Source organism: Rhipicephalus microplus, chromosome 7, assembly GCF_043290135.1.
Source record: "Rhipicephalus microplus isolate Deutch F79 chromosome 7, USDA_Rmic, whole genome shotgun sequence".
NCBI classification, from domain to species: Eukaryota; Metazoa; Arthropoda; class Arachnida; order Ixodida; family Ixodidae; genus Rhipicephalus; species Rhipicephalus microplus.
The window spans coordinates 91553109-91573044 of record NC_134706.1 but is presented as its reverse complement, the minus strand read 5'-3'; the positions used below and the strand labels follow the sequence as shown (position 1 = coordinate 91573044).

The 19936-nt window shown below is 42.8% G+C and overlaps 1 protein-coding gene across 1 annotated transcript; it reads right to left on the bottom strand.

Moving 5' to 3' along the window:
* Positions 1-17193: 17193 nt before the first annotated feature.
* LOC142767818 (uncharacterized) lies at positions 17194-18100 on the bottom strand. The gene is made up of 2 exons (XM_075870059.1): positions 17894-18100; positions 17194-17751 (listed from the first exon to the last, which is right to left on the bottom strand). Exons 1-2 carry the CDS (start codon positions 18044-18046, stop codon positions 17194-17196), a joined length of 711 nt encoding a protein of 236 aa, XP_075726174.1. The 5' UTR covers positions 18047-18100.
* Positions 18101-19936: the final 1836 nt, after the last annotated feature.

Below are 19936 nucleotides of genomic sequence, written 5' to 3'. Positions count from 1 at the left end.
ATGTTCTCTATGACAAACTTCATTCTCGAGCCAGTTCGTTTGCATACTTCTCTGTAACCAATCAATGGTTATTAAATTATTTGACCACCACCGTCATACACATGCAGTGCAGAACAATGTTGCCATGGCGGCTGCAAAGCTTTTTTTCATCTCGAGAACCTTGAGTCCATGAGACCAGAGTGTAACTTCATGGTGTCTTTCATATCAAATGCGCCTCTGACTTTACCCGTGTTAGGATACCGGGCGTCTGAACAGAGATACAAGAAAAACGTCAGGATACCCATCGAAAAGCACAGTCAAGACATCGGCCGATCTGTGGCGCTTTAAAGCACATAATGTTTTAGACATATTTCCTGCAGAAAATGGTATGCTCTTATGTTCCTATACTCTGCACCATTCGAAGCAAGAGAAGTGCCACAGTCGAGATTCATTGCCCTGCTGTTGGAAAACATTCAGTCTTAGCTCAAACTCCTTGAAAGAATACTGAACAAATTTTTCACGCTGACATTTTTAGACGAAAGTAAACATTGAGTGTTGAAATTTGTGAACACAACCACTTTACATACAAAAGGGGAGAAAACACCACTTTTATGCACTCTTCACAGAAAGTAGCGTCTGGTAGCCGCGCCATGAACAACAGAATGGCCTTACACGCATGCCCGAAACAGGAATGCCAACAATGCCAGCCGTTGCCTGCGTCTCTGCAACCACACAGCCACAACTACGGTTCCTACAGCCACTACAAACAACGTCGGCAGCGAATGATTTTTCTATGTTGGATCAAGCTCGTATTGTGTACTATGTGTGTTTTTACAGTGAAAGCTTTGATGACATCACAACTCGAGTCATGTGCAGTTGTCCGCTGCTAGCGCTGGTGTCATTTACCACATCGCGCGAAATTAGAGAAAAAAAAATTTGGCAGATTCCACGTGCCTGGGAATCGACGTTATGCGAAGCATGTGGAGGTGAGGTGACCATGTTAGAATTTTTTTCAGCGACACGTCACGAAATTACGCCAAGAATGTGTACAAATGTTGCACGCATAGACATATGTCGAAGAGTTCCAGATGTTTACATAGCCAGTTGTTTGCTCTTGCACAGGAATGTCAACTGGAACATGTGCGTTAGCAACACGAAAAAGGAATACGAAGCGCTCATGCTCGCGAAGATGATGGCCATGAACACTGCTACATAAATCAAATTCAGCGCAAGGCAACTAACCACAACTGACGTCATCCCGATGTGATGGCTGTATTAAAGGAGTATATATGTAATGTTTATAAAATTGAGTAGGAAGCGCTGCAACAACTATTTACGTCTCACGAACATTATTGTCTATTTGAAAAGTATTTGTGAGACCTGGCGTAGCTGTGTTGTTCCTTACAAAAATCTTATATATGGACTTATATAAAAATCCCCATATATGGCTACATCAGGAATTGGGCATATCTGGCTTTATATGGAATCCTCATATATGGGCCCTATATAACCTGATATGCCCAATTCCTGATATAGCCATATATGGGCCTTATATACCCATATACGGGTGTTGCTGTATATGGCCATATATGGCTATATATAGAAGCATCCATATAAGGTCTTATATGGATGCTTTCATATATGGTCTTATATGGATACCTTTATATAAAGCTATTCAGATGGTTAATCTATATTAGTTCAACTTGTGTCGCCGGCAAAAAATATAGCTGCTCAAATCACTCTTCAGCTAGAAATATAGCTGTTTGTTGAAAGGTCTGCATGCAGTCACCATCATCTCCAAAATAAAGGCAGTACATACCCCCTGAACATTCTTGTTTTAATAAATTATCCTCATTATATCTGAAGTTATTCTCAATAACTAATTGCTAAAACTGTAACTTGGAATCATATTTAAAGTTTGTGGTGGGCACATGTCACCGTTAGTCCACTTTTTCTGAAGAGATACATTCTTTGTGCCTAAATTTATTGCTTACTTATTGACTTTTTTTATTTATCTACTTATTTCATTACCCACAGCACCAATTGGCATTACTGTGGGGGAGCGTTTACGAAAAGTAGAATACAAAAAATACATAGTCAGCCAAACAAATAATCAAAGTCACTTGAATCACAATCTGCAAGAGAAATTCATACATAAATCGAAAAATGTGGCACACCCCAAAAATGCAACGCACTAATTCTTACATGGAATAAAACAAATATTTGAGAGTGTAGAAGCAATGCTGGAAGGCAGTGGGTTCCATCTTGTAATTTTTTTGGTAAAAAATTATTTTGAAACACGTCAGTCTTGCATGCGATTTTTCTTATCTTGAACCTATGGTCAACACGGTCTGAGACATGGTACGGTGCAAGTAAATATTCCGCTTTATCGATTCCGACTCTACAAAATAAATAGCATAAAAGAACCCAATTTGAGTTTCGTAAAGATATTTTTCACAGTGTGTTTGTTTAAAACTTTTCTCGCGTGTCAATGGAGCGTCTATAGTCAGTCAAAACGAAATATTGACTTGCTGTTGACCGTATGAACTGCGTGTGCATTGAATAACTTAAATGAGTTAATAATCAACTTTTAAGGAATTCGGTCAAAAGTGATTGGTAAGCAAGCTTGTTATGTACAAGTATTGTGACTAACGGCCTATAGAACGACTGCTAAAAGCGGTGTCTATAGGTCTCTGTGCGCGTGTGAACGGAGGCATTTAGCAATATTTCTTGCCAACAGGACACTAAAAATGTACTTTTTAAACGTAATCCACTCTCCATTCTGCCAATAATGCATCATTAACGTAACAGTGGTAAAGAGCTCATTCTGCAGAAATTCCGGCGTAGGCATCGGTGGCTCTCCGTGAAAAATCGTCTTGTCAATGATCGAAAATTGAGAGAATGCAAATAAAACAAATATTATAAATTTTTGGGTTTTAGTGATGATCGAAATCATGCAGGTTATTTGCATGGCATGCAAGTCCTCTACCACACAGCTATGCATCTGCTTGGAAATAAAGCATGAATAACTTCCTCTTGTTGTAAATGCAAAGAAAATAACTGTCATGCTTAACAAATACATGTATCTTGCATACAGGTTTCACAACACAACATTTAATATCGCAGCTATATTGCATGATACAAGCGTGCATTGTCATCGGGCATCACAACACGTTATTACCAACGTAACTTCGCGGTCTAAAGACAGCCAACCATTACAAAAGGCACACACGTTACTGCACGTATTCCCTCACGACTGCGTAGTGGGTGCATAAAGTTCTAAAACATTTTACACACATTATATTGAGAAGCACGTTCTGCTGGGCGAGTTGGTACTTCATCCTAACTTAGTTGCGCGAAAAAAATTGAAGTGTGAAAGGAAGACACTTGGGCACAGCGCACACTGACAACTGAAACTTTATTGGAGAAAACAGACATATGTATGCGGTTACGAGAACACGTGAGGTGGAAAAAAATGATAAGATGAGCAGATATGGGATCATTTTCTTTCACAGTGTGGACATCGTGTGGTGGACGGCACTGCGCTGTCGTGTGGTAAGTATTATTAAGAATTCATTTATATAATTGTAGATCACAAAGCTTCTCTAAAGGAACAACCATTCTCTAACAAATCATCATATTGTAGAGAGTGTGGCTGCGCGCCCTTGTTTGGAATACGGTAGTTAAAGCTAGATTCAGTGACACGGTATAGCGCGGGAACTCGGAGAGGCGTATTTCATAAACAAAGCTGGGGATTCATGTGTCACGTAACTCTCACTTATGTTGCTTGCTACTGAGGTAGCTTTCCTGGAAGTACATCATTTATACAATATGTCTGCTCATCTAATTCTTTTCTTTCACCGCACGTGTTCTCGTAACCGCATATATACGTATTTCTGTTTTCTCCAACAATGTTTCAGTTGTCAGTGTGTGGTGCGTCTAGGTGTCTTCTTTTTGTATTTCAATTTTTTCGCGCAACTCAGTAATTACACAATATTTCTCGTTTTTTAAACTATGTTACCCCTTTTCTACACAAAATGCAGCATGTGCGAAACCTTCATTGAGACACTTTCAGCCTTCTCAATTACACAGTACTAATCCACAATTAAAATTATTCAAGTAGCATCATGCAATAAAGAGTATACACTAAGTGATTGAATTACGCACAAGAAACATGATCGATACTGTTATCACGTTCAACTATGAAAAACGGAGCTTAACGGTCCCCCAGTTTTTTCACACACTAGCAAGCCCTAATGCATCATACCAGTTTATTTGTCGGCTTGCGTAAAACTATCAACAGTGCTCACGGATTAAAACGTGACATCACATTTTTTTGTGTAACTATGTATGCGGGTATGCGCAGTTCCTCAAGATAACCACGCGATGTTGCGACATCAGTAACAATAATGTCGCCTGTGATGTATGCATTCCAGTCAAATTTACACTTATATCACCCTGATTGTAGATGGCGGAAACAAAATTACGGGCTATTCTTAAGTTTTTCCATTTGGATCCGTGACAAAGCACCCTTTTTTGAAGAATCAAACTAGCAACAAAATTTTAACTTCGTGTCCTTACTAAAACACACGTAAATGTAAAAACAAGTGGAACGTAGACGAAGAAAGATAAATTCAAACGCAAGACAAGTTCAAACATAGGCTCATAAATCTCATGACACTCTTGGAGTTGGAGATATGCAACTCTTTTTTATTTGTAATTGCGCAAGTTGTAATTTATCCTTGGTTTTTTCTCCAGCGTTAAAATGAGAAAAATACAACACAAATATGTATACATCAATATGTTTATGAAAATTACAATGACACAAAACCAACATTTTCTTGGCGTAGATTTTTTGAATAAATTGAGCACTGTCTGGATTAAGTGAAAAAAAAAAGAAAGTGTTGCCGTATCGCTTGAACAAAACAGCCTAAGGACGTAACCACGATTAGCATGAATTTATTTACTCAGCAAGCATGCAATGTGCTATGTTTTCGAGTTATCATAACATTTATGAACAACGTGCGAAGGTAATGAAAATGATGAACTTACCTTAACATTTAACCGAGACTTGTCTTTCGAGGAGCCTGTTAATCCTGATAACCTATTCACACCTTAAAGCCGCCACGTCCATTTGTACTGCTTTGGGAAGAAGTTTTGAAGGAACGCTTGCCCGCAAGCATGGGTATCCGTTTTTTTCTCGCACGAAAAGTTGACGATCACCAATTCAGCACGTACAGACGCACACGCACACAAAAACACTTCCACGTCCATCCACAATTTCGCCACGTACAGCGAAGTAGATTCCTGAGAGCTGCGCGATTATCTTGTGTAAATTGGAGCAGTAGTTGAACACGAAATAAGAGCAAAAGGAATGAAAATGGACAAACTCGATCAGCATGGCACCCATGACTCCGGCGAGCAAAAAAGCAACAATGGCGCGGATGGATACAGTGCATGCAGGATTGACAATGAACATCACTATGAACATTACATTACTCCTTGAGATCAATGGTTTACGCACTTTTCACTAGAACTAAATTTTTCTGAGCTTATTGGCGAACGACGTTTCATTTTTTAACAATTATTGACGCAATGTTATTACCATACGACTGAATGTTTGTGCTAACTATTTTCTTCGTCGTTACTTGAATAGGCCGCGGCACTCTCTTTCCTGCTCTGTCGACAGACTGGCGTAGGCCACGGCAGGGCTGCACGGTGCCTACGTGCGCTCCTTCGAACAACTTTCTCCGAATTTTCCACCCATCCGACGGGCGCCCTTTTTTGTATTTTTTTACTGAGCGCACCCCTTGCAACCTTGCAGTCAGTCGAGTTTTTTTCGGACAATGAACTTCGACTTCCTCCCGCGGGCCCAGAAAGCTGCACGTGCAGGACCTTTGAGACAGGCATTCCGTGGAGCTGAAATCGCTGCTTCGTGTACGCTGGCTACGAAGACGCGTTTTAGCCAAATTCTCATCTTATTTTGCAAGGATTTATAATGATAATAATAATATTCAATCAATTATTAATCAATCAATCATTTTTAACGTATTCAAGAACAACCACAGGGTTTTTCGTGCTGGCGCGCGCGAAAAATAAAACAAAAATAAACAATACATTACAGAGTGTCCACAGAAAAGCAAATCAGTGAAAAGAGCAAAAATTAGCAGTCGAAAAAAATCTATGCACAATGGAAACAACAAATAAACGAGTAGATATTCATGAAATGGGACTGCAAAATAATGTGGAATATACACAACCGTGCCGAAGGCTTCCTGAAAGACGGAAAAGGGAAGAATCTGTGCATATGCAAATCTACGTTAGGACAGGGCAGCCCTCACTGACAAAAAAAATTACTGTAGACTATGAAAAACATAACGAATGAAAAAAGTTGACGTCAGAGAGACTCGGTATTCTGTAAAGGATAGAGTGTTGAAAGAAGCTGGTAGGTACATTCAACGGTCGATTCTCTCTCGATAACTTACGCAAAGTTTGAAAATTATTACAAGCGAGAAGGGCTGAATATCTCACCCTGAACTAGCTTGTAAAGAAATAACAGCTCTGCGCAATTTTGCGGGCCGTTAACTGATGGCAAATATATATTCCAGCAGTGTTGAAAGAATTCTAGTGAAACGATGGGGGAAAATGCTTATGAAAGTTTTCTGGACTCACTCAGTGGCGCTACTGCTGGATTGAGCAAGGCCATTCCAAATCAGATATGCATATGTACTCAAGTTGAGCACGACATATCGCGGTGTACAATTTGTAGAAGGCTGTAGGAGAACCAGATTCTCGAGAGATGTTGAGCCAACAGGAAGAGAATGAAGGCCTCGCATGGCAGCACATTTAATGCAAGTAGAAAAAATTCAGCATGCTATCAAAAAGAACACCAAGATTACTGATCTCATAAAACTTACATAACGACACAGTATTGACAGCATATGGAATTGAAATGTTGGACGTTTTGCGAGATACAACAACAACAACAACAACAACAATAATAATAATAATAATAATAATAATAATAATAATACACTCATATCATTCTGACATGGCCGAAAATATCTGGCCACATTGAATGAAATGCTAGTGTCCGGGTGCCCATGAATCTCTATACGCGAGTGTGCAATTGCGCAATTTGGTGGGTATGTACCGGCCGGCATACATATCTTATTAAGTGCACTACCGTGTTGGTGTTGAAAGGATATGTTCGCATGCAGTTTGAATCGTTACGCGCCTGCACAGCAAGGGGCTGTTTACATAATGTAGAGTTTGGCTTAGGTATCACGCCAGCCCGCAAAAAATGTGTCATACTACTTTTAGTCGCAAGGCAATGTTTAGGCGAATCCTGATGATGGCACGTGCGAATTAGTGACCTCGACCAAGTAATGACACACCCACAAAAAATAAAAGTTTTGTGAATTCGGCAGCCTACGTTAAATGTTGCTATAAAGCTTCAGCATTTCATTACATGGTCCATTAAATATGTATCACGTGTGAGTCAGTTGCACCTTTCTTAACGTACATGTATATGACGTGAGATTTATTTCACGCTTGCAAACATTACACTAAATTAATTGTTCACTAGTGCAATCATAAAATTTACGATAAATTTACTATGTGCAAAGCCAGGAACATTATACGTAGCCAAAGGAAACGCAAGATGTATTTTTGCAATAAATTAGTACAACTTCCATCTTGAATGTAATCATAATAGTGCCTGAAAGTTGCATTCACGTAAGTTCTTTTTTGTTTTTGAAAATACTCCCTTAAACATTGCACTGCGCATGCAACTATAGTAAATGGCTGCTGAAGATGAGGGCTCAACAGGATTAATTGAAATCTTGTTATATGAAGGGTGCACATAGCCATTAAAACTTTCAAATATTCAGAAATTTTGTCCACCGATGTGGAAGGTAAAAGTGCATTGAAATTACTATTTCTTGGTGCCACTTTAAACAACGCAATAATCTGAACAATATAAGTTGCATGCATTTTGTCTTTACATAATACTATATAGGATAGCTCTATAATAATAGCGAGCTTCGGAAGCTTCAATACGTTTTGTGACTTGACGCCATTCCCTCCTCGTAAAACATGTCTGCTCTTGTATACATTATTTACGTGGTAATAATTGCAACTTATTGTTTCAAACCTAAATGCCATGAAAGATGTACGAGTTAAATTACACGAATGCATGCATATATGCATTCAACTGAGTAGCAACTATCACGTACACAAAGCTGACCTGAAATTTCGGTTTATTGCATGGCATTTTGCATTTCGGTTTTTTTGCAATACTCCTATTGTTATTAAAAATAAGCAGGTCAGCTTTGTGTACAAATTGTTATATATTACAATCCGCATAAAAGTGTGATCATGGTGCTAAATATATACGTGGTTAATCCCAAATAGGGGAGCACTTCCACATATAAGGATCCACTTGATATGTTACATATGGTGTGGCCGTGCCTTATTTGGCCGGATTTGACTCCTTATATGGGCCAACCGCGTCATATATGGCCGTATATAACCCCATACATGAACCGACTCCGCCAGATATACATCCATATATGCTTATATGTGGCCACATATGCTGCCATATATGCTTATATGTGGTCAGATATACATCCATATATGCTTATATCTGGCCACATATAACTTATATATGGGCCATGTATGGAGTTTCCGTAAGGGGTAAATTGCTCAACTGCCACACACAATGCTTGGGTTCAATTCCTGCTGGACCCTGAATTTTATACTTTTCATTAGTCGGTGGGGCCAATGCTGCCTATGTCCGAGTTTTTTTAACAGTGAAATTTACTTTATGCCTTCGTTGGATCAACGCTACCAATGTCAGGTATAGCTTAACTCTCACGCGTTAAAGTTGCATGTTTGTTCTCGTCATTCCTGGGTAGAAACTAAGTGTCCGTTTTCTGTGGCACATACCCGCCTACCAGTGCCACATAAGCGCCGATGAGTATGTGCCACTGTCTCGGGGAAGTGTTTGATGGCGTACATGACGGGATCGTGACATAATTCATGTCTTGACCAGCGCGTCATATTCGTCAAACTATCTTACCCTCCCATGCTAATTTTGCTTCCCGCCACGTTAAGGGGGTGACCACGAGGGCACCCAAACGGAAGCGGTTAGGTAGGTAGGTCGGTAGATAGATAGATAGATAGATAGATAGATAGATAGATAGATAGATAGATAGATACGTTCAAAGTCGCTGCAATTCACTAAGAAATGCTTCGCATTTAAAAACCAAGCACCATTGACTAACTGGGGTTCGAACCCAGGGGACCCGGTATTCTACTACTTAGCCACATCGGTGTTTGAGACTTGTTGGCAAACTTGCGTTGGGCAGTCTTGATGTGGGGAAAGCAATCGCGTTAATACGACTTATAATGCCTTTTAAAACAACGAAGGAACAACCAGTCGTAGCACAATGTGGATAGCGTTACGAGCGGGCGGTCTGATGCTCCAACTAATTCCAAAAGCTTCTTTTTGTCCCCATGCTAACTAAGGGGCATGCCCACTTCAGCCATAATTCCTCATCATCGTCAGCCACTGCATGAACAATTGGCACAAAATTCTTCGCAAGTGTTTGGCGGATATCACACTTCTCTTAAGAATGACTAAAAATGGTATAGCGAATGCCCTACCAAAATTTTCATTAGTAATGCTCTATTGGGTATCAAGCAAGTGTGCTTGCAGCAGTTACTCAATGAGTGTTTAGAAAAGGCTCTGAAGGGCCGCTCGTCTAGCTTTCGCGCTATGACTTTGCTGTGCCGTCCGCGCAGGCCTGGCTTTTTTTGCGTGTGTGCGTCTTTGTTCGTTACAAAACAGAGCATTACAAGTGTGAACTATGCACCACAAACAATTCCATGCCCTGACTCTTCAAGATGATGCCCCTGAGGAGGAAGATGGGCCTCAGTGCGACTCTTCTAGACTTGTAGAAGCTGAGAGACATCTTTCAAAGAGTGCTATTCAGCACCGTTTTGCAGTGGGAGTAGTAGATGTAAAGGAGATGCTGAGAAAAGGAGGCAGCATAAGTGGAGCACGTGCACCCTTCAACTTATCACAACGGCAATCAAAGTTAAGGCTCGCGCTTACGTGCAGTCGCGGTACATTGAGCATCACCCAACAACGCAACCAACTGTTCGAAAAAAAAGTATGTGAAATAACGTTTGTTTATCGGAAGGGTCGTTTCTTTATGGTACACATTTCACTTTTTCCCCATTTTTTAAGTTTTTCCTTTCATCGTCACGATAAGTCTGGCTACGCCCACTGCAGGGCAAAGGCCCCTGTCATTATTCTCAAATCAACCTGGTCTTGTGCTTTCTGCTGCCCCGTTATACCTGCAAACCTTTTAATCTCATCGGACCAGCTAACTTGCTGTCTCCTCTTCGTACGTTTACCTTCTCTGAGAAACTAGTCCGTTATTCCTAACGACCAGCGGTTATCACGCCACCGTGCTATACGTGCCAGGCCGATGTCCATTTCTTCTTGTATGATATCCTTAACCCCTGTGTAATACCTAACCCAATCTGCTCTCTTCTTGTCTTTCAAGCTTACACCTACAATTTTTCGTTCAATTGTTCGCTGCATCGTCCTCAATTTGACCTGAACCCTATTTGTAAGCTAACAGGTTTCTGCTCCGTAGGTAAGTGCTGGCAAGATGCAGCTGTTATATACCTTCCCCTTGAGACTTAGGGGCAGAATACCGTTCAAGATTTGAGAATCCCTAATGAACGTGATCCATCCCAGTCTTACACTTCTAGTTATTTCACTTTCATGGTTTGGATCCTCGGGTACTACCTGTCCTAAGCAGACATGTTACTTTGCAACTTCCAGCATTTGTCCACCTATTGGAAAGTGCTGTTTTCTGCCGAGACTGTCGCAAGGTACCTTAGTTTTGTACATATTGATTTTCAGGTCTACTATTGTGCTTACTGTGTACAGTGCAGCATTTATTAGCTGTAATTTGTTCCCTGAGTTACTCATCAAGGCTATGTTACTCATCAATGCAGTGAGTCGCAGGATACTAACACATTCTCGATGAACTGTTATCCCCAAGTCTTCCCAATTTAGTGCCCTGAAAACCTCCGGTAAATACGCGGTGAAAAGCATTGGAGACATTTAGTATTCCCTGAACCTTTCTGAGCATGCTGGAATCGACTTTCTCTTTTCCTTGTATATGAAGGTTATTCTCTCATTTAGTATTTCTGCGAATAATCTCCCTGCCCAATTTTGGACCTGTACAATGAAAAGAAATGAAGACGTTATCAGGGTAAGAGTGAAAGACGCCGCCGACAAGATGGAAGCGATTTCTTTTCCTATCAAATCCAGTATCGCATAACAACTGTTGGGCCGACCTTCATATAGTAAGTGCACCGGGAAGGGGTGGAGGGGGTGGTTCCGACGTCGTACTGGGGTTTCCCAATTTCGCACCGTGGGCCATAAGTTGCAGGCCCCTGGCTTAGAGTGAACTTTTTCATCACAAACTTCATGTTTTAAAAGAAAAAAATGATGAATATGGGGCAACACGAGTCAATACGCTACGGAATAAGCTTGACTACCATAATTTTGTAACGTGGACTGGGCTCCACGCACATGGCATTTGCGGTGCACGAATCTTTCCATACTTTTGCGTAGTGTGTGCGTGTGTGTGTGTGATGCGTGTGCATCCGCAATAGCCCAGATACGTTGATAAGACGTACCAGTTACATCTAAGTGAATGCTTGAATGCTGCACTTTTCAGAGGTGTATATGTCTCGAAAGACAGCTCTCTCTGGCAGCTTTCTGAGAAAAAAGTTGTCAACTCCTCTTATTCATTATATTTGAGCAGTTCCTTTATTATCGGTCTACTTTACGTGCAGGTATGTTTAGAGATTTTCTTGGTGTCACTGAAGAGAAAAGTGTTAACGGCACCTTTACAAATGCAACGTGAAAACGTAAAATAGAACTAATAAAGAAGAGCAGGTGCTTCTTTTTAGAGCGGCATTTTCGGGCGTTGATTTGCGCATTGCTGGGGAGTGTGCAGGACGTCTTAGAAAAAGGAATACGAAAGGGTTCCCTTTCACACGCTACGACACTCTTCCTGTTTTATCTGTGCCATTTCTACAGCAATGCGAGTGCGATTGCCCTCACGTGTGTACCTTAGTACTTTATGTTGAAATTTTGGGTGTTTAACGATTCGAGCCTATATATATTGCGAGCAAACGCTCTTTCTTGTGTTGAAGATTGTCTAACTGGTCCCGCAAAATGTCGGTGAAGGACCTATCTCTCTTACCAACCTAGCACTGGGTGACACGAACTCAGTAATATTGTTTTAGTGCAAACTGGCTTATACATTAGTATAGCTGATGTTAGGAAAAACACCAAGCTGTAGAGGTCTTGCTATGTGTAGCACACACAAATAATTGTCTATCACACCGAAATAATCTAATACTTCATGTTCGATATTTGCACACTGCGTGACACTCACGAAATCTTTGAAAAATTTACATCTAAAATTCCTTAGATAGCATGACTACAGATACTATAAATATGCAGCTTCTTTGTAAATTTACGACGGAGAAACAGAGACTAAAACCATAGCAAGTTTAAAGCGTTGATGTCCTCTGGCAGGTTAAAAACTAACGTCGCATGTGTAGTCTTAGAAAAAAAAACAGGCGCGTATTGTTTACAAAATTCAAAACTGGTCGGTATGCAGCAATGCTTGAGATTGTTTTATAAAATCTTACTAATAAACCATTTGACTTAGCGACACGCGTCGTTTTAGATTTCACGGGTTAAGTACTTCCGTGGTGAACTTTTTCTTTTCCTTCATTGTTTCTTTTTTGTATGTGCTTTATCACGATAACTATGGAGAGCAAGTATCGTCAAAGGTAAATCAACCCGTCCTTGTTTTCAAGAGATCCGCTCAGCATGCAGATGCGCCGGTATTCAAAAGATCCCGTCTCCAGTATCAGTAAGGCGCATTTAAAATGTATTGCATCCGAGCTGCAGCTGAAAAAAAAATTGCTACAGAGTAGCATAGCATTTGGTTTTCGAGAATGTTTTGCAAGTCATGCTATGCAGAAAAACAATTCACAAAGTTTTTTTTATATTCTTCACAAAACTCTAGTTTGCAATAGTTTTAAATTTCGTCGCATTTTAAGACCGTTTTTCATAGTAAGCTTGTGCTCAAGTCATTGCTTCATTCACAGTGATCTTGTCTTTACTACCTATTTATCCCAACGTTCAATATGATAAAGGCCTGAATATTAGCCCTCTATATGCAAATAATAAGCTTGATTAGGCACGATATATGTGGTATTGTGGGCCCGAATAACAAAACAAAAACAATGATTTCTTCAGTGACCTTTATTTTCTGTTCACAGCGACGAGCTGTCTTCGTAACTAGTAGAACACAAACAATAGAGAGCGGCTAATCAGTGTGAATGAATGCAAACAAGCAAAATGAATGTCGGCTTATGCTGGCCGACTTGATTGGGGTGCAGTGTGGATCGAATAGATTGGGGTCCAACACAAAACATTGATAATTTGACAAGAAATAGCACGAAATGAAAGCTATAGGTGCCAGAATGTGGATTAAAAATTTAAATATAAAAATGCTATTTTTAAAACTGCGTTTGGGATAGAGTAGCAGCTGATATGTTTGCTTGAATCTATCCCACGTCCGGTATTTTTCACCTCCGCGTTCTTAATTAGTTATGTTGTGAGCGACTGACATGAATATAGGTGACCCGAGGGAGCGGTGTGGATTTATACGTTGATGCGTGGTTGCCGTCTACTTCGAAGTCGCCGGGCATGTAACTATAAGACGTCATTCGCAACAGTCTTTCTGGCAATATCCGTCTCGGGACGGCTTCATGCTCTCCCATAGTAGAGTGCCAAGTACTTTAAATTGTTAAGCTCCCTTTATATACAAAACGCTTCAGAATGTTCCTGAATATGCTTTTATTTCAATCTGCGTGGTTTGAATCAAGCAAAATGTTTGCTTGTTCTTCATTCATTCAGCTGAATCAATTGTCCTCGTCACAACTAAAGTAGTTTACTGCGAATCGAGAATATTTGTGGTAATGCAAAAATATTCCACATGCATGAACATGTAGATAAATACTTGTAGAGCCCACACTAACTATGGCTGAACCATTGTAGTTGAACATATTGGCTATCACTCTTTTACTCCCAAAGTCCGCGTGCGATAACTACAGAAGAGCTAGTTGAAAATTTCACAATGTGCGCTTTAATATGTAATTTTGTTAATTACAATGATGCAGTTTACGTAAGCACGCCCAAGAAAAAAAAGCGAAGATATGGTCATAGCGCACCTCATCTAGATTTTTCTAGGGTTCAGCATCAGACAATAACACCCAACATTTCTGCAGTCACATTTTACTCCTGATTGGCTCGCGAAAAAACCGACATAATGTATCCCTGTATTTCTTCGTAGCACATTTCGATAGGCTCCAGCACACTTTGCGACACTACATAAGGCCTATACTTTTCACGTCACTGACGTTTCAATGTCGTGACCTGCGCTGCCACGCCTCGGCGTCACCGCCGGTGATTCTGCTCTCACAAAACTTCCTCATCACTACTAAAACTGCTGCTTAGTCTGGTGAATCCATCTTTTTCTTCATGCCTCTTGCTAATATAGTACTTTCGAGTCCACAGAAAACGCTGGTGTTATGTGGTTGTGGTAAAGTGATTAATTTTGTGTCGATTTCGTCACTTTATGGTGGAAGGGACGCTCAGACGGCGCTATCTTGGTGGAACGGCAAATGTGGACTACGCGTGCCTAATAAATATGGTTGTACGGCGTTTGTTTTCAGCAGGCATCGGTTATTGGGTACAGTTGATTTGTTGCTTTATTGATTGTTTTTGTACATGCCTCCGCATTGCTTTTTTATGCAATCAACTGTCACACAAAGCGAGGATTGCTCACGAAGTGAAGATCGGGTCAGCACGGCTGCAGGCACGCTATCGCAGTTTTCAGATCGGCTTTCACGCCCCGCTGTGGTGGTCTAGCGACTAAAGTACCCGCACGTCGTGGGATCGAATCTCAGCTGCAGCGGCTGCATTTCCGATGGAGGCTGAAATTCTGCAGGCCCGTCTGCTCAGATTTGGGTGCACGTAAAATAACCCCAAGTGATTGAATTTCGCGGAGTCCTCTACTACGGCTCTCTCATAAGTCTATGGTGGTTTTGCGACGTTAAACCCCACATATCAATCAAATCAGTCATTCACATCGGCTTCAACGTAGGTCCTAATGATTTTTAGAGTAATATTTGCGGTGTCACATGTACCCACGTGTGCACACTTTAAAGAGTAACTCAATATGCGTGAAGCGCACTTAGGCGCTCAATGAAGGCATACTGAATTGAATTAAATAAGGAGCATATATATACAGTTGGGCAGGTACAGCGAATTCTGAGAAAGTGTGTGATATCATACGCCATTAGGCAAAAAAAAACAATTATACGAGGTGGTTATACTGCACGCCTAAAAACTCTCAAGCATTTCCCCGAGGGTGAATTGGTTAAGTGTGAATGCACGGGGTGATGCTATGAGGGGTATTTATTAATTCGCACTATTATATTTATTAATCACACTATGGTGCCTTTATGGTGTAATGATTCCTGGGAATCGCAATTTGTTCACACGGGGGAGTTTACGTTAACTCACTGGCGAATGCCAACGGATTTTAACTTTACTCCCTCTCATAGCAACACCCTGTGCATTCGCACTTAACCATGTTCACCCTCGGGGAAATGCTTGGGAGTTTTATTACTGATGATGATGATTAAAGTGTAATTAATGAATTTAAGTGTTGTTTGTCATGAAGCATTTGTACACAGATACCTTATATACAAAGTGTTATTTATTTACACTTCACGATTTTCGTACGATGCATTAAATGCACACATCGCGAGCGCGTCACACACACACACACAAACTACACTACAGATTAGCACCTATTCGTGTTATCGTTCACTGGCTCGAACGTTCACTCGAACGCGGCACGTTCCCTGGCTCTAACGGCTTCGGGAACGTCCACTCGCCGGTGACAATTGCGAGCGGCGTCTTGACGCCGGCCTTCATCGCCCTTCTCCACCTGACGCTTGCGTTGTCGTTCCGCTTCTTGGGCCGCGTTCGCGGCTCGATGCTGACGCCTCATCTCGGCCTCGCGAGCGCGCAGTTCACCATCCGCTGCACGCTTCGCCCGCTTGTCCTCGGCCTCGCGAGCGCGAAGTTCGGCATCCTCTGCACGCTTCGCCCGCTTGTCCTCGGCCTCGCGAGCGCGCAGTTCGGCATCCGCTGCACGCTTCGCCCGCTTGCACTCGGCCTCGCGAGCACGCAGTTCGGCATCCGCTGCACGCTTAGCCCGCTTACGTTCGGTCTCACGAGCCCTTCGCAGCGCCGCCTCGTCTTCCAACGTCGGCGAAACCACCGCGGTACCGTCACCTCCAACGACGGGTGCAGTGCTGGCATTCGGTTGTACTGAATTCGTTGTTGATGGTAGCGTTGCCTCCGGGACATCCATCGCGCGACCCGCTCTCGACGGGAGACTGAGAGAGAAGGCGGGCGCACGAGAGAGAGGGGTGCCAACACCCTCTAGAAAGGCAAGGCCTTAGCTTTCTTCTAGTGACGTCAGGCGATAGGGCGGACTGGTAAAAGTACGGAGCACTGTTCAAGAGAGGTTGTCGCATAGAATTACCAAGCGGGCGCTTTTTTTTCTTGCAAGAACGAGCATGCACGTAGTTTAAAATAAATTTCACTCGAAGCAAATTATAGGAGCGAAACATTTATTTACACAAACTAGTTTCGTTTTGTGTTTGCGCTTTATCAGAAGCTGTTCACCTATTTGTTCTGGAGAGTTGTGGCTTTCCGTTTTTTTGCCTTGTCAGCAGCGTCAAGAAGTTTGTCGTTGAGCTTTCCACAAACGTTCTTCAGTAAAATGTTAGTGCTGCACCGCAGGATGTGTTTCAGCACTGATTCGCTTGTGTGACCGTTCTCACAGGTGTCGAAGTCAGATGGCTCTTCGTTGGCCAGCGAATGCAGCCTTTGTTTTTCCACTCATCCAGCCATTTCAAAAGCAAGAGCAAAAAGTCAAGCTTTACGTTTTGCCTTTCAAAATTCGACGGGTAAAGGGCTTTTCTCGACAGCCCATAGCCATATTTCAACAGCTGGTCACACTATTTGCTGTGCAGATCCCTGATTGTCGAAAATGACGCTGTTTGCATGCGCTCTGATTGTGCTGCGTCTGTTTGCATCTCAGGGAAGTAGAAGCATACTTGGTCATTCTTCTGGTTGATCCAGTTGTTTCGTATGCATTTTAGTATGTGTACCGGATCTATAACGAAGAACAGCGGCCTTGCAGGGTCCGACGGGTGTTGATACACAATTCTGTTGGAAGGGGTCGATTCGAAGTGAGACATCGCTTTCCTGTTCACGGAGTTGTTGTCACTCACGACACACACAACGCGGTACCCAATCTTTTCCAGCCCGCAAATCACATTTTTCAGCATCTTGTGCAGGAACTCCGCGTCTAGTCGGTGCACGGGCACGATGTGCGCAACTTCTTTGAATTCTCGGGAACTTTGAATTCTCGGGAAGCTCGGGAACTTGGACGGTACAGCGTCCGGGCGGAGGCGAACATGGGATAATGGCACTGTAATTGTGCGGCCAGTAGTTACATCGGTATGCGAGGCTTCTCGGATGATGTCCTCCTCTCTGAAGTGAAGTTCGCATACCTACCAAGGAAATTTACATACAATGAGCAAACCAATGAGTATTTGACAAAGTGCGGCTTGTGAACCACTTATTCGAGCATATGCAAATATTGAATTTACATTTGCAATGAAACAACAACGCTCTACCAGAAAGAAAGCTTACCCTGGAATTCTCGGTCACGGAGAGGTCTTCCCGTGGCACAGCGCGTATCCACGCGTTCCTCAGAGTTTGATCCCTTGGGAACTTGAAAACGTGCACTTTCGTGTCCACGGTGTAGTTGCCACGGCATCGCGGCACACAGCATTTGCACGGCATCTCACCGTCGCACCTTCAACATTCTGAAGCCGCACGTGCGTTGCTGCGACGTGCTGGGACCGGCCGAACCGGTCAAGCCGCCTCTTGCAGCCGCCCCATTAGCTGACGTGGTGCGACTGGAAAGGGAGGAGAACTGAGGCCTTCTCCCTTTCCAGGTGGCGTTTGGGGTGCGCGCGCAGCTGCAGCGAGCGAGGAGAGCGGAGGACCGAGCGAAGGGGGAGGGGGACGTGCGCAGCGGCGTTAAAGATATAAGGCGCGTTACTGACACCGATATCATCGTCGCGTCCGTGGCTTATTCGGTAGAGCGTCGCGCTGCGGCCCGCCAAGTCCTCTTTCTTTTAAAGATAGAGAGAAGACTGCGGACGCCGCCGACGGCGGTGGATGGTTTGGGGTCGCTTATAAAGTGTATTCACACTTAAAACGGCGTAAATAACACACTGAGAAAGGCAGACACAACAGCCAGCCCCATTACTGTTTTTTTTTCCTTAGTCAACCTGTTGTTTGCGAGGATCTTCTTCAGAGGAAGTGGATCGGACACCCTTCGTCATAGGCGTATGACTCTGCGAGCAATTCAGCGATTTCAGCTCTAGATTAAAACGGCTTTGTCAGCACGTGTTCTTTGGGCTTGACGCTAAAGGTTAGGTCGCACTTGAGAAGCTTAAAACAAGTGCAATCACCTCAAACAGAAGGAAAGCCACGTTCGCGAGCGTTCAATATGTTCACGTTCGTGCTTGATCTGCTTCGTGCCATATCACCTACGCCACTTCTGCAGAACGTTCGTTAACACGTTAAGGCACACGTTAAACACGCTGGGATGTGCAACTGAATACAAAGTCCCTTCTACGCAATGACGTGCCTGATAATCTCATCCTGGTTGTGAAACACAAGACCAAAGAATTTGATTTATCTTTTCAGGTTATGGATCCAACAGCCGACTGCGAAAGTTTCATTTTACCGAAGCATTCATCACGTCCATGTAGGTCACTCAACACTGCACTATATTTTGGTCAAGTTTGTTATGCAAGCGTCTGGAAATTCTCTCAATTTTCTCTCTGTTCAATCACGTATTTCTTTCTTCCCTGTTTTTTTTGTACATTCGCTTCTTTTCCTCCATATAATCCGGTGCTTATATATGCCGCACAATACCCAACCACCTCTGTACACGTCACTTATACACACGTCATGTAGATAGGATAAGCGTGGTATGTTGTCATGTTTTTCCACGACACGCTTGTCAGGATCTTCAAGTTTGCACCCGTCATATATTTCATCATCCATTGACGTCGCGTAACACCAAATTTGATATTTGTGGAGCTAGTAAAACGACCGCGAGCACATCATGAGGGGCCCAATATACTCCAATGTAGCATTGAAGCGCACGCATGCTGGGCACAGCGACGCTTCGTTAGCAAAACGTGAGCACTATGTAGTCTGACGCTAAGCGCGACAGGCATTCGACGGCAACCGGTGCGAAATGTGACATGTTGCATTTGGCGCCGATGCCATACAGTTACTTCATTCTATGCCGATGCGTTACCCAGACAACACTGTGTCTCTCTCTTTTTGTGACGCACGGATGCCGGATGCGCTGAAACGCGCATGCTTCAAAGCAACGCAGCGCGGCGCGTGCTTGCGAATATAACGCAGGACCGGCACCTGGCGTGGCAACGCCGGCGGGACGCAACGAAAGGAACGCCGGCGAGCACGCGCACCGCGCCATGTCTAAATGTATTGTCGCCTGACTGTGGCGTGTCATCATGTTCTCAAATGACACGCATTTCATGATTACTATGTTTTCACCAGTCACAACCTTCTTCATCCATTGGCGTCCCGTAATACCAAATTTGGCATATGCGAAGCTAGCGAAACGGCTACGAGCGCATCATGAGC